This window comes from Pristis pectinata, chromosome 1 (genome assembly GCF_009764475.1).
Source record: "Pristis pectinata isolate sPriPec2 chromosome 1, sPriPec2.1.pri, whole genome shotgun sequence".
Classification (NCBI taxonomy): domain Eukaryota; kingdom Metazoa; phylum Chordata; class Chondrichthyes; order Rhinopristiformes; family Pristidae; genus Pristis; species Pristis pectinata.
This window is the reverse complement of record NC_067405.1, coordinates 3,358,730-3,371,994: the sequence shown is the minus strand read 5'-3', so window position 1 is coordinate 3,371,994 and position 13,265 is coordinate 3,358,730. Positions and strand designations below refer to the sequence as shown.

The window sequence follows — 13,265 nt, the reverse complement described above, 5'->3', positions numbered from 1 at the left end:
GATAAGCAGCATTCACAAGAAAAACATAAATTATATGCAATGGTAGAGACCTGGGAGTACTGAGGAACGGAGGGATCTTGTTTCCTCTGTCTTCAAGCAATTTTTAGCCATTCCTACACGTTGAAAGAGCAGGGCAGCGGATAAACTGCAGAGACTTCTCACGGGGGCTAGGCAGGCTTGATGAGCCGCATGGTCTCTTCAGTGTGTGTGATTCCACTTCCTTCCTTCCTTTCCCTGCTCTCTAGCCCGATAATATCCTCATGGCCGACCTGGCCAGCGAGAACATCCGGATCTGTGACTTCGGGAATGCTCGGGAGTTCACTCCGGACACGCCGCAGTACTGTCTGTTCGGAACGCCGGAGTACGTCTCGCCGGAGATCGTGAATCAGACGCCAGTCTCTCAGGGCACCGACATCTGGTAGGGAACACCGTTACTCTGTGTGTGTGTGTGTGTGTGCGCGTGTGTGTGTGCCTCTGTGTGTGTGTGTGTGTGTGCACGCGCGTGTTTGTGCCTGTGTGTGCGTGTGCGTGTGTGTGTGTGCACGTGTGTGTGTTTGTGCCTGTGTGTGTGTGTGCGTGTGTGTGCGTGTGTGTGTGTGTTTGTGCCTGTGCGTGTGCGTGTGTGTGTGTGTGTGTGTGTGTGTGTCCCTCTCTGTCCCCGTCCATTTAAAGACAGACTGATCGACATTTCCAAAGCATCAGCTTTGTCACCAACAGTCCACTTCACAGTGAGGTCGGTCAGGAAATCTCAGCAGGGCCGATCAACCCACACAACATCTCCTGACCAATAGTGAGGTTGTCCCTCTGCTCCCGAGAGAGAGGTGTCGACGAGGAAACTGCGGAGAGATCTCCTGTTCTTCCTCGCAGTCTTTGATGTCAGTGAGGGGGGACAGGCAGGGCCTCAAGTTAACACCACAGCCGACCCACAGCACCCGTGGCAGTGCAGCACTCCCTCAGTGCAGACTGCGTGGGTGTCGGCCTCTGTTCCACCTGTGGCATGGCTCAAACACACAAGCTACTGCCTCGGAGGCAGGAACACCTCAGTCACTTGTCCATTTACTGGGTGTTGTCTCAGCCAGTGGTCAGACTGGATGTGAGTGTCCCCTCTCGGTCTTCACCTCAGCAACCTGTCCTGAGAATGGTTTTGCTCTGGATATCATTCCCACTGTCAGAGAATTCTGCTCACTCTTTGTCCAATTCCATCCACAGGCCCGTGGGAGTCATCGCCTACATTGGGTAAGTGGTTTCCTCTCTCTCAGAGCTACTTAGCCTCAACTTCCCATGAGATATAGGAGCAAACTAGACCATTCAGCCCATCGTCTGCTCCGCCATTCAATCGTGGCTGATTATTTTCAAACTATTCTCCTGCCTTCTCCCTGTAACCTTTGACCTGCTTACGGATCAAGAGCCAATCAACCTCAGCCTCAAATACACAATGACTTGGCCTCCACAGCCCCTCTGTGACAACACCCTTTCACCCTATCACGGACCCTTGGGGGGGAGCGTAAGAAAGCTTTGTTTGTAGAATCTCTAATTCAAGTAGTCATGTGAAACTTCGAAGAATCGTGCAGCACAGACAGAGGTCTCTGGGGGTTAGGAAAACTTGCCAAATATCACTCGGCAGGCCAGGCAGCATCTGTGGAGAAAAATAGATGGTCAAAGTTTCGGGTCAGGACCCTTCTTCAGGGCTGAAGATAAGGAAAGGGGAAGCCCAATATATAGGAGGTATTGGTATTGGTTTATTATTGTCACTTGTACCGAGGTATAGTGAAAAACTTGTCTTGCATACCGATCGTACAGGTCAATTCATTACACAGTGCAAAGGGTGGGGATTACCTAAAGTGGGAGAATTCAATGTTCATTCCGTTAGGCTGCAAGGTTCCAAGACAGAAAATGAGGTGCTGTTCCTCCAGTTTGCACTTGGAATTCTCCTGGCAGTGGAGGAGGCCGAGGACTGACGTATCAGTGATAGTGTGGGAGGGGGAGTTGAAGTGACTGGCGACAGGGAGATGCAGATTGCGGTTATGGAGAACGCAGGTGTTCTGCAAAATGGTCACCCAGTCTTGCGTTTGATCTCACCAATGTAGAGGAGGCCACACTTGGAGCACTGAATGCAGTAGATGATATTAAGGGAGGTGCAGGTGAATCTCTGTCTCACCTGAAAGGACTGTTTGGGTCCCTGGATGGAGGTGATGGGGTGGTGTAGGGGCAGGTGTTGCACCTATGGCGGGGGCAGTGGAAAGTTCCCAGGGTGGGAGCGGGATAGGTGGTGGGGGGGAGGAGTGAACTAGGGGGCACCTGCTCCCACGATGAGGCTTTCCACTCCAGGACATCCAAGATGTCCAACTTCTTTTCTAACTGGGGCTTTCCCCCCGACTGTGGTCGAGGGAGCTCGCACCCACATCTCTGCCATTTCCCACACCTCTGCTCTCACCCCCACCCCTATCCCCAACAGGGATAGGGTCCCCCTTGTCCTCACATTTCATCCCACCAGCCTATGTATCCAACACATCATTCTCCGCCACTTCTGCCATCTCCAACGGGACCCCACTACCAAGCATATCTTCCCCTCCCCACACCTTTCTGCCTTTCACTGGGACCGCTCTCTCCGCGACTCCCTAGTTCACTCCTCCCCCTCCCCCCATCCTGCTCCCACCCCGGGGACTTTCCACTGCCCCCACCATAGGTGCGACACCTGCCCCTACACCACCCCATCACCTCCATCCAGGGACCCAAACAGTCCTTTCAGGTGAGACAGAGATTCACCTGCACCTCCCTTAATATCATCTACTGCATTCGGTGCTCCAAGTGTGGCCTCCTCTACACTGGTGAGACCAAACACAGACTAGGTGACCGCTTCACAGAACACCTGCGCTCCGTCCGTAACCGCGATCTGCATCTCCCTGTTGCCAGTCACCAACTCCCCCTCCCACACCATCACTGATATGTCAGTCCTCGGCCTCCTCCACTGCCAAGAGAATTCCAAGCGCAAACTGGAGGAACAGCATCTCATTTCCCGTCTTGGAACCTTGCAGCCTAACAGCATGAACATTGAATTCTCCCACTTCAAGTAAACCAACACCCCCCCCCTTGCCTTTTCTTCCCTTTCCTAGCCTCCTAGCCGATCTCTCATTTTTCTCCACCAATTTTTTCTCCTTTTCCTCTCGTCCCCTCCCCCCATGGGGTACCTGCCTCCTTACCTGTGACCCCTCCCCCGGTGGATCTGCTCTCCCCTCCTCCCCCACACCTGCCCATCACTATCTCTTACCTGCATCTACCTATCACCTCCCTGTGCCCACCCTGCCTCCCCTCTTTTGTCCACCTATCACTGCTCTGCTTTTCCCTCCTATATATTGGGCTTCCCCTTTTCCTATCTTCAGTCCTGAAGAAGGGTCCTGACCCGAAACATTGACTGCCTGCTTTTCTCCACAGATGCTGCCTGGCCTGCTGAGTTCCTCCAGCATCTTAATATAGAACATAGAACTCTACAGGCCATTACAGGCCCTTCGGCCCACAATGTTGTGCCGACATTTTATCCTGCTCTAAGATCTATCTGACCCTTCCCTCCCACATAGCACCCTATCTCTTGTTTTCACATCTAGATTCCAGCATCTGCAGTCCTTTGTTTCTCTAGTATCACAGGGTTTGACAGGTTGGATGTAGGGAGGATGTTTCCCCAGCTGAGGAATGTAGAACCATAGGAGTGTAGAGTGTATACCTACCGAATATCGAAAGGCCTGGATAGAGAGCACGTGGAGAGGATGTTTCCAGTAGTGGGAGAGTCTAGGACCAGAGGGCACAACCTCAGAATAGAAGGACATCCCTTTAGAACTGAGATGAGGAGGAATTTCTTCAGCCAGAAGGTGGCGAATCTGTGGAATTTATTGCCACAGACTGTGGAGTTTTGCTGTGGAGGCCAAGTCATTGGGTGTATTTAAAGCGGAGGTTGATAGGTTCTTGATTAGTAAGGGCGTCAAAAGTTACGGGGAGAAGGCAGGAGAATGGGGTTGAGAGGGAAAAATAAACCAGCCATGATTGAATGGCAGAGCAAACTCGATGGGCCAAATGGCCTAATTCTGCTCCTATGTCCTATGGTCTAACCAGGGGTCACCGTCTTAGAATAAGGGGTGGGCTGTCCGTGAGTTGAGGAGCAATTTCTGGTGAAATCTTCGGAATTCTCTGTCCCAGAGGAGCAGTTATCGAGTTCCTTCAAAGCAGGGAATCGGCAAATATGGGGATCGTGCAGGCAGATCAGCTGTGGAGTTGTAGCCATGTAGTAGCATCGGAGCCAGTCCAAAAGAGAGTCACCAGGCTCATTCCTGGGATGGGAGGGTTGACCTATCACGAGAGGCTGGACAGGTTGGGTCTGTATTCTTGGTTTAGAGGGTTGAACATTCTAAAACATAGGAGATCTTAAGACAGCTTGGGATGTCTCCACTAGTGGGAGAGTCATGAACAAGGGAACATAAGGGGGTCAGTCATTTAAAACTGAGGTGTGTGGAAATTTTTTCCCTCAGAAGGTGATGAATCTCTGGAATTCTCTGCCCCTGAGGGTGGTGAAGGTCAGGTCATTAGATATATTTAAGGTGGAGGTAGATAAATAGTTGAAAGGTCGAGGAATTGAGGGCTGTGGGGAACGGGCACAGAAGAGGAGTTGAGGCCAGCATAGATCAGCCATGATCATATTGAATGGTCAGGCTTGAGGGGCCGAGTGGCCTACTCCTGCTCCTATTTTCTTGTGTTCTCATGATCCTGCTGAGAGGTGGAGCTGGCTCAATGACCTACACCTGCTCCTAATTCTTACCTTCTCAGCTGTATTTAGTTACCTACATTTAAATTGCAAATCCATGCCTCTGGATTACAAGTCTAGTTACTGGGCTTGTAATCCAGAGGCAAGGAAGACATGAGTTCAAATCCATTGTGCTATTTGAATCGCTTTATTATTGTCACATGTACTGAGGTACAGTGAAAAACTTTGTTCTGCATGCCATCCATACAGATCACTTCATCACATCAGTGCATCAAGATAGTACAAGGGAAAACAATAATAGAATGCAGAATATGGTGTTACAGTTACAGAGAAAGTGCAGTGCAGGCAGACAATAAGGTGCAAGGGTCACAATGAGGTAGTTTGTGAGGTCAAGAGTCCATCTTATCGTAGTGAGGAACCATTCAATAGTTCTTTTCCCCAGGGTTGGGGATTCGAGAACTGGAGGGCATAGGTTTAAGGTGAGAGGGGAGAGATTTAATGGGAACTTGAGAGGTAAGATTTTCACCCAGAGGATGGTGAGTGTGTGGAACGAGCTGCCAGAGGAAGTGGTTGAGGCAGGTATAATAACAACATTTAAAAGGTTCAACATTTAACATTTATTTGAAATAAAAAAACATAGTTGGTTAGGCTGCACTTGGAGTATTGTGTTCAGTTTTGGTCACCCTGCTATAGGAAATATGCCTTCAAACTGGAAAGATTGCAAAGGAGATTTACAAGGATGTTGCTGGGACTCGAGGGACTGAGTTATGGAGAGAGGTTGAGCAGCTTTGGACTTACTTCATTGAACAACATTTAAAAGGTACTTGGACAGGTACATGGACAGGAAAGGTTCAGAGGGATATGGGCCAAACACAGGCAAATGGGACTGGCTTAGATGGGAATCTTGGTCGGCATGGACAGGTTGGGTTGAAGGGCCTGTTTCTGTGCTGTGTGACTCTATGATTCTGTAACTCTATAACTCGCTGGAGAACTCTTGCAAGGTAATCATACAGGAAAATCGAGGGCAATAAGTACATCAACATGATAGTGAAAGGCAGAGAAAACTCAAAGGCAAATTGCTGTTCCTCATGTTCTTAAAGACCAGGCATGGGAATGACGGAGAAACAAAGGCCTGCAGATGCTGGAGTCTAGATGTACAACATGATGATGCTGGAGGAACTCAGCAGGCCAGGCAGCATCCGTGGAGAAAAGCAGGCGGTCAACGTTTCTGGTCAGGAAGGGTTCTGACCCGAAACGTTGACCGCCTGCATTTCCCCACGGATGCTGCCTGGCCTGCTGAGTTCCTCCAGCATCATCGTATTTTTCATCGGAATGATGGGCTGATTGGAAGTCAAGTCGAGTCGAGTTTATTGTCATGTGCACCAGTACGGGGAGGTACAGGTAGAATGGAAAACTTGCTTGCAGCAGCATCACAGGCACATTGGTACAGACAACACACAGAGTATAAATTATACATAAATTATACAAGGCAGTGAAGAAGAAAAAGACCGTGCAAAACATTAGTGCAAAAAGAAACAGGCAGAGACAAGTCCATGGTAGTACAAGAGGTGTTCCGTTGCTGGGGTAGGGTTAGGGTTGTGCAGGTTGGTTCAAGAACCACATGGTTGAAGGGAAGTCACTGTTCCTGAACCTGGTGGTGTGGGACTTCAGGCTTCTGTACCACCTGCCCGATGGGAGCAGCGAGAAGATGGCGTGGCCCGGATGGTGGGGGCCCTCAGTGATAGATGCCACCTTCTATCTCTCCTGTCTCCTCCTGCTCCGGCGTGGTTACGCCTGAGTCGGTGGGTCTACACGAACTGACTGTGGGGCCTGTGTGTTTCCTACCCCTGCCTCTGCAGGCTAACTGGGATCTCCCCATTCGCCGGAGAGAACGACAGGTCCACATTGTTCAACGTGAAGAACTACGACGTGGCCTTCGAGGAGAAGATGTTCACAAACCTGAGCCGGGAATCGAAGGGCTTCGTCACCAGGCTGCTGGTGGAGGACAAGCAGTGAGTGTGGGGGTGTGGGCACTGGATGTAAGGCCGTACTGACAGGGAGCTGAGCACCCCCTACCTCTGTATGTCACTGCGCTCCATTCCTGCCCCAGCCCATCCTCTGCAACCTGAGCGTTCGTTCTCTCTCGTCTCCCCTGACACTCTGCTGCTTGGCCTCCCACCTCCTCCTGACCGCTGGTGCCCGTCACCGACTCGCACCTCCAGAGTGAATACGGTTTGAAAAGTCCTGGATCCCTCCATGGTGTCTGTGGCCTCCTCCAGCCCAGCAAGTCTGAGTCACATCGAGTTTATTGTCACTGAAAATCTCGGGGTCTCTCCCAAAACGTCGACTGATCATTTCCCTCCACAGATGCTGCCTGACTCGTTGAGTTCCTCCAGCATCTTGTGTGTATTACGATGAAAAACTTGCTTGCAGCAGCATCACAGGCACGTAGATTCAGACAACCCACAGAACGTAAATTGTACATAAGTTATAAAAGATGTGTACAGAGCAGGACATTAGTGCAGAAAAACACATTCAGAGTCCATGGTCGTGCAAGAGGTGTAGTATCCTGGGTCCTTTCGCAACCCTGTTCCCCATCGCTCCACAGTTGGCTGCTATCCCTCTGCAGCCCAGGTCCTGAGGTTTGGAATTCCCTCCCTAAATCTTGTGCCTCTCTCTCCTCCTTCAGACCTACCCTTGTGACTGAGCATTTCTCACCTGTCCTAACATGTCCCCTATGTAGGTCGGTCTCAGACGCCTGTTGGATGTTCACTACTGTGAAACCATGTCGGAGAGGTTTAGATACTGAGATGCTGTGGAATGCCATGTTTATGAAACTACAGCGTGAGAGCACAGAAAGAGACCTTTCATCCCATTGAGTCTGTGCCAACCATCAACCACACATTAACACTAATCCTGCACCAATCCCATTTCTCCTCACATTCCCATCAACTCCCCCCCCCCAGATTCTACCCCTCACCCACACATTGGGGGCAATTTCCAGAGGCCTATTAACCCACCAACCTGCACGTCTTGAGGACGTGGGAAGAAACAGGAGCACCCCGGAGAAATCCATGCGGTCACAGCAAGAATGTGCAACCTCCACACAGACAGCACCCGAGGTCAGAACCGAACCTGGGTCACTGGTGCAGTGTTGTGTACTGTGACCCATGACCCCAATTTCACTCTGATCCTCCTACACCACCTGGGTAGTTTACAGTCCAATGGCATGAACATCGAATGTTCCAGTTGAAGATAACCCACACCCTGGTGGTCCTTTCCCTCCTCCTGATCCCACCAGGTTCTCTCAGCCCGATCTATCCGCCTGTTACAGATTATTTCCTCTCCCCCCCCCCCACTGCTTCCATCTGCTCCTCGTCCCTCGCCCCACCTGGATCCATCTACTTATCCTCTCCCTCCTCCCCTGGTTCCACCTACCAGCCCCATCACACCCCTCCCCCCTCCCTCTTGCCCTTTGTACCGGCTCCCTCCCCTCCGCGCTCCACAGTCCTGATACGGGGTGTCGGCCCAAAATGGCGACCAGGCCTCTGCCTCCACAGACGCCGCTCGACTCGCTGAGTTCCTCCAACAGTTGGTTTTTTGCTCCGGATCCCAGCGTCTCCTGGTCTCCATTGTCTCCCTCTGAGTCTTTCCTGGTGAAAATGGGTCAGCGGCATAAGCGAGAGTTGTGCTTTACACGGTCTGGTCGCTCTGGGGATGTGGTGGAGAGTCAGGATTTACACCTGCTCTTCTCCGTAAGACCAGCAGAATTAGGCCATTTGGCCCATCGAGTGTGCTCTGCCATTCGATCATTGATGACTTTTTTCTCATCCCCCTTCTCCCGCCTTCTCGCCGTAACCCCTAACCCCCTCACCAGTCAAGAACCTATCTCTGCCTTAAACACACCCAGTGACTTGGCCTCCACCGCCCTCTGTGGCAACGGATTCCACAGATTCACCGCCCTCTGGCTGAAGAAATTCCTCCTCATCTCAGTTCCAAAGGGACGTCCCTTTATCCCGAGGCTGTGCCCTCGGATCCTGGACTCTCCCACTGATGGAAACATCCTCCCCACATCCACTCTATCCAAGCCCTTCAGTATCCAGTTGGTTTCAATGAGATCCCCCCTCATCCTCCTGAATTCCATCGAGTACAGACCCAGAGACATCAGACGCTCCTCACTCCTGTCCCCACCCCCACCACTTCCTGCTGTCACATTATATTTAATGTATCCCAACAATCTCAGATATTTCTGGAGGTCAAATGCCTGAAATTTCGTTCCTGGATAATGAGGTTCATGATTGGCAGTGAGGCCATGACCCTCACTTCTGCCCGGGCAGAGATAGAGCAGACAGCCAGTATCTTTTTCCCAGGGTAGAAATGTCAAATACTAGAAGGCATGAGTTTAAGGTGAGAGGGGAGAAGTTTAAAGGAGATGCTGTCACCTTAAAGCAATGTCCTCCGGTGTTTGACATTTCGAGCCTGGGAAAAAGGATTCTGTCTACCCTATCTATGCCTCTCATATTTTTATAAACTTTTATCAGATCTATCTCATTGTCCACGATGTACTTGCTTGTGATGTGATCACATTGACAGCTCCTTCCACAGTGTGAGAATGTAAGACTTCCCATGAGTTAGTGCAAGAGCCTCTATATATTAAAACCAAAGTTTAAGTGTGCCCCCACAACCACCTCCCCCCACAAACAGGTTCACCACAACTTGCATTTCTATAGCACCTTTCATATCTCAGATGTTTTACTGCCTGATGCAGAAGCTCCTGTAACACTGGATGAGCAGCTAACATCACGCAGGAAAGCACGTGCAACGTGCCACGAGCCATTGATGGAGCACACGCTGGCTGTGGGAGCGGTGAACAAGCAGAGACTCAGTGTGCAGACTGGCCAATGTCTGTGCTGTAACAATCTCTGGTTCGGCTTTGGAAGAGAGGTGGACTGTCTCTTTCACCTCTCATCTAAAGGACAGTGCATTCAGCAGCCTGAGGCTCCCTCAGTACTGCCCCTTTTTTTGTTTACAAAACGTTTATTCACTAAAAACACTACAAAAAACACCCAACACCAAATACAGCACAGCTAATACAGAAAGAAACTAGGCAAAACTAATACCCGCGCAACACTACACCTGCCACCGCAACACTCAATACTTCATATCAAAATCATATTGGTGTCATCCATGACACACGCAATCCCTTGAGGGGTCCACCGAGCACGGAACTCAGCCAGGGCGCCCACGGAGACAGCGTGCTCCCGTTCCAAAGAGACCCACGTGCGCACGGAAGACGGGCAGGCAGGCCGACTGGCCGGTACCCTCAGCTACCCGCCACCGCATCCCGTGGATGGCCAGCTTGGCCAGGCCCAGCAGGAGGCCCACCAGGAGATCCTCCGCGCGCCCCTCCCCGCGCCGCACCGGGTGCCCGTAGACCAACAGCGCCGGGCTGAAGTGCAGCCAGAACTTCAGCAGCAGCCCCCGCAGATACACAAAGAGGGGTTGCAACCTCTCGCACTCCGCGTACGCGTGGTACACCGTCTCCTCCCAGCCGCAGAAGTGACAGGCCGCCGGGGTGTCAGTGAACCGGCTCAGAAAACGGTTGCACGGCACCGCCCGGTGATTACCGCCCCTCCCACAGTGTGACCCTCCCTCAGTACCACCCGTCCAGCTCCACATTCCTTCAGTGGTCTCTCTGGGTGCTGCCTCTCTCCCTGTGTTTCTTTTTTAAAGAGATTTATTTACAAATTTGTCAATATTTTGATGATTCTCAATTCATATTTACAAAATTTACATCAATTTGAAACACCACCATTCCTGTCCAGGACCTTCTCCAGCCCCTGTGGTGCCCATTGGTCCCAGACAGCCAGTGGACCCGACATGCTCCCTCTCCAGGGACACCCAGGCGCGAACGTATCCTTGGAAGAGGGGCAGGCAGTCGGCTCGGATGGAGTCCTCTACAGCCCACAGCTTGGAACTGTGAATGGCCACCTTGGCCAGGCCCAGGAACTGACCGACACAGAGGTCCCCCGATGGACCTCTCTCCCGCCCTCCGCACCAGGTGCCCAAGTCAAGTTCAAAGACGTACGGGTTAGGAAGTCGTGGGCGTGCTATGTTGGCGCCGGAAAGCGTGGCAACACTTGCGGGCTGCCCCCAGAACACTCTACGCAAAAGATGCATCTCACTGTGTGTTTCGATGTACATGTGACTAATAAAGATATCTTAAATGTGCAGAGGTGCAATGAAAAACTTATTTGCAGCAGCATCACAGGCACAGAGCATCAGATAAGCAGCATTCACAAGAAAAACTAAATATAAATTATACACAATTTTTACAAGAAAGGACACAATTAGAACAAAAAAGAAGTCCATTTTTGTGCAAAGTAAGATATCTTTATTAGTCACATGTACATCGAAACACACAGTGAAATGCATCTTTTGCGTAGAGTGTTCTGGGGGCAGCCCACAAGTGTCGCCACGTTTCCGGCGCCAACATAGCACGCCCACGACTTCCTAACCCGTACGTCTTTGGAATGTGGGAGGAAACCGGAGCACCTGGAGGAAACCCACGCAGACACGGGGAGAACGTACAAACTCCTTACAGACAGCGGCTGGAATTGAACCTGGGTCGCTGGTGCAGTAATAGCGTTACGTTAACTGCTACACTGCCATGCCTGCTAAGTGATCATCTAAGTGATGAGGGTTGTGTTGGTTGGTTCAAGAACCGAATGGTTGAAGGGAAGTAGCTGTTCCTGAACCTGGTGGTGTGGGACTTCAGGCTTCTGTACCTCCTGCCCGATGGGAGCTGCAAGAAGATGGCACGGCCCGGATGGTGGGGGATCTTTGATGTTAGATCAGGAGAGTGGGGCTGAATCTCTCGGCGGCTGTCTCTGTCACTGTGTGTGTGGGTACACTCTCACTCTCTCCCTGTGTTTCCTTGCAGCCGGCCTTCGGCGGACAACTGCCTCCAGCACGCCTGGTTTTCAGTGAGTATCCTGGCCGGGGAAACCTCACGTGATGTTGATTTCAGGGCCCTGCCCTTGTAGAGGCAGTGCCGAGCACCTCCCTCCCACACACTGACTGATCTACCCTCTACATGAGCTCACTCATCAACAAGCGGTGAAGTGTATGTGCACGGTTGCCATGGCAGTGACCAGGCCCTCCATCTATGGCACAGAGACATAGAACAGAACAGCACAAGAACAGGCCCTTCGGCCCACAATGTTGTGCTGAACTAACTAAATTAGTGATAAAATGCCAACTAACTAATCCCTTCTGCCTACACAAGGTCCATACCCTTCCATTCCCTGCACATTCATGGGCCTATCTAAGAGCATCTTAAATGCCTCTGTCGTATCTGCCTCCACCACCACCCCTGGCAGCACATTCCAGGCACCCACCGCTCTGTGTAAAAAAAAACTTTCTCCACAAGATGTTGGGAATGCCCAGACACAAGGTCAGCACCTGGGGCAGGAGCGAGGCAGATCTGGGTTTGAGCTCAGGGATCTGATGCCGTGTGCTGCAGCTCCTGGTGCAGGGTTCTCCCAGTGTTCCAGAGAGTCCCAGAGAGTGTGAGGCCACACTTGGAGCACTGTGGACAGTTTTGGTCACCCTGTTAGGGAAAGACGTGTTAAACTGGAGAGAATGCAGAGAAGATTACGAGAATGTTGCCAGAACTCGAGGGCCTGAACTATAGGGAGAGGTTGGCCGGGCTGGGTCTTTATTCCTTGGAGCGTAGGAGAATGAGGGGCGACCTGAGAGAAGTGTTTAAAATTCTGAGAGGCATAGATAAGGTGGACGGTAACAGTCTTTTCCCCAGGGTAGGGGAGTCCAAAACTAGGGGGCATAGGTTTGGGGTGAGAGGGGAAAGATTTAAAAGGGACCTGAGGGGCAACTTTTTCATGCAGAGGGTGGTGAGTGTATGGAACGAGCTGCCAGAGGAAGTGGGTGAGGGAGGTACAACAGTATCATTTAAGAAGCACTTGGATCGGTACATGGAGGGGTGGGGCTTGGAGGGATATGGGCCGATCGCAGGAAATTGGGACTAGCTGGGTGGGCACCGTGGTCAGCATGGACTGGTTGGGCTGAAGGGCCTGTATCCGTGCTGTATTGCTCTGTGACTCTATGAGTTGCAATGAAGGGGACACAATGGGTTAGGGTTCGGGGCACAGTAGAACTGGAGCTGTGAGGCAACCCAGGTTCGATCCTGACCTCCAGCGCTGTCTGTGTAGAGTTTGCACATTCTCCCTGTGACCGCGTGGGTTTCCCTCAGGTGCTCTGGTTTCTTCCCACATCCAACTGGCCACTGTAAATTGCTCCCAGTGTGTAGGTGAGGGGGTGGAATCTTGGGGGAGTTGTTGGGAATGTGGGGAGAATTGGTTACAGGGAAAATTAGTTGGAAATGGGTTGCTCTGTGAACTGGCATAGACTCAATGGGCCTAGTGTCCTCTTTTGTTGTAAGGACACATGGAAATATGCAACGTCAAGTCGAGTTTATTGCCATATGCACAAGTAC

At 51.4% G+C, this 13,265-nt stretch overlaps 3 protein-coding genes across 7 annotated transcripts in view; 1 reads left to right on the top strand and 2 right to left on the bottom strand.

The window, feature by feature from the left end:
* The window catches only part of LOC127569523 (ATP-binding cassette sub-family B member 6-like), a 549,089-nt gene that overhangs the window by 12,756 nt on the left and 523,068 nt on the right, over window positions 1-13,265 (bottom strand). The window lies entirely within an intron of this gene.
* LOC127569540 (villin-1-like) overlaps window positions 1-13,265 on the bottom strand; it is a 473,442-nt gene that overhangs the window by 410,295 nt on the left and 49,882 nt on the right. The window lies entirely within an intron of this gene.
* spega (striated muscle enriched protein kinase a) overlaps window positions 1-13,265 on the top strand; it is a 192,415-nt gene that overhangs the window by 133,562 nt on the left and 45,588 nt on the right. For all 4 annotated transcript variants that reach the window (XM_052013952.1, XM_052013934.1, XM_052013962.1 and 1 more), the window contains 4 exons: window positions 246-418; window positions 1,210-1,236; window positions 6,610-6,762; window positions 11,694-11,736. In XM_052013952.1, the coding sequence (XP_051869912.1) occupies window positions 246-418; window positions 1,210-1,236; window positions 6,610-6,762; window positions 11,694-11,736 (396 nt within the window). The remainder of the gene's footprint in view (window positions 1-245; window positions 419-1,209; window positions 1,237-6,609; window positions 6,763-11,693; window positions 11,737-13,265) is intronic.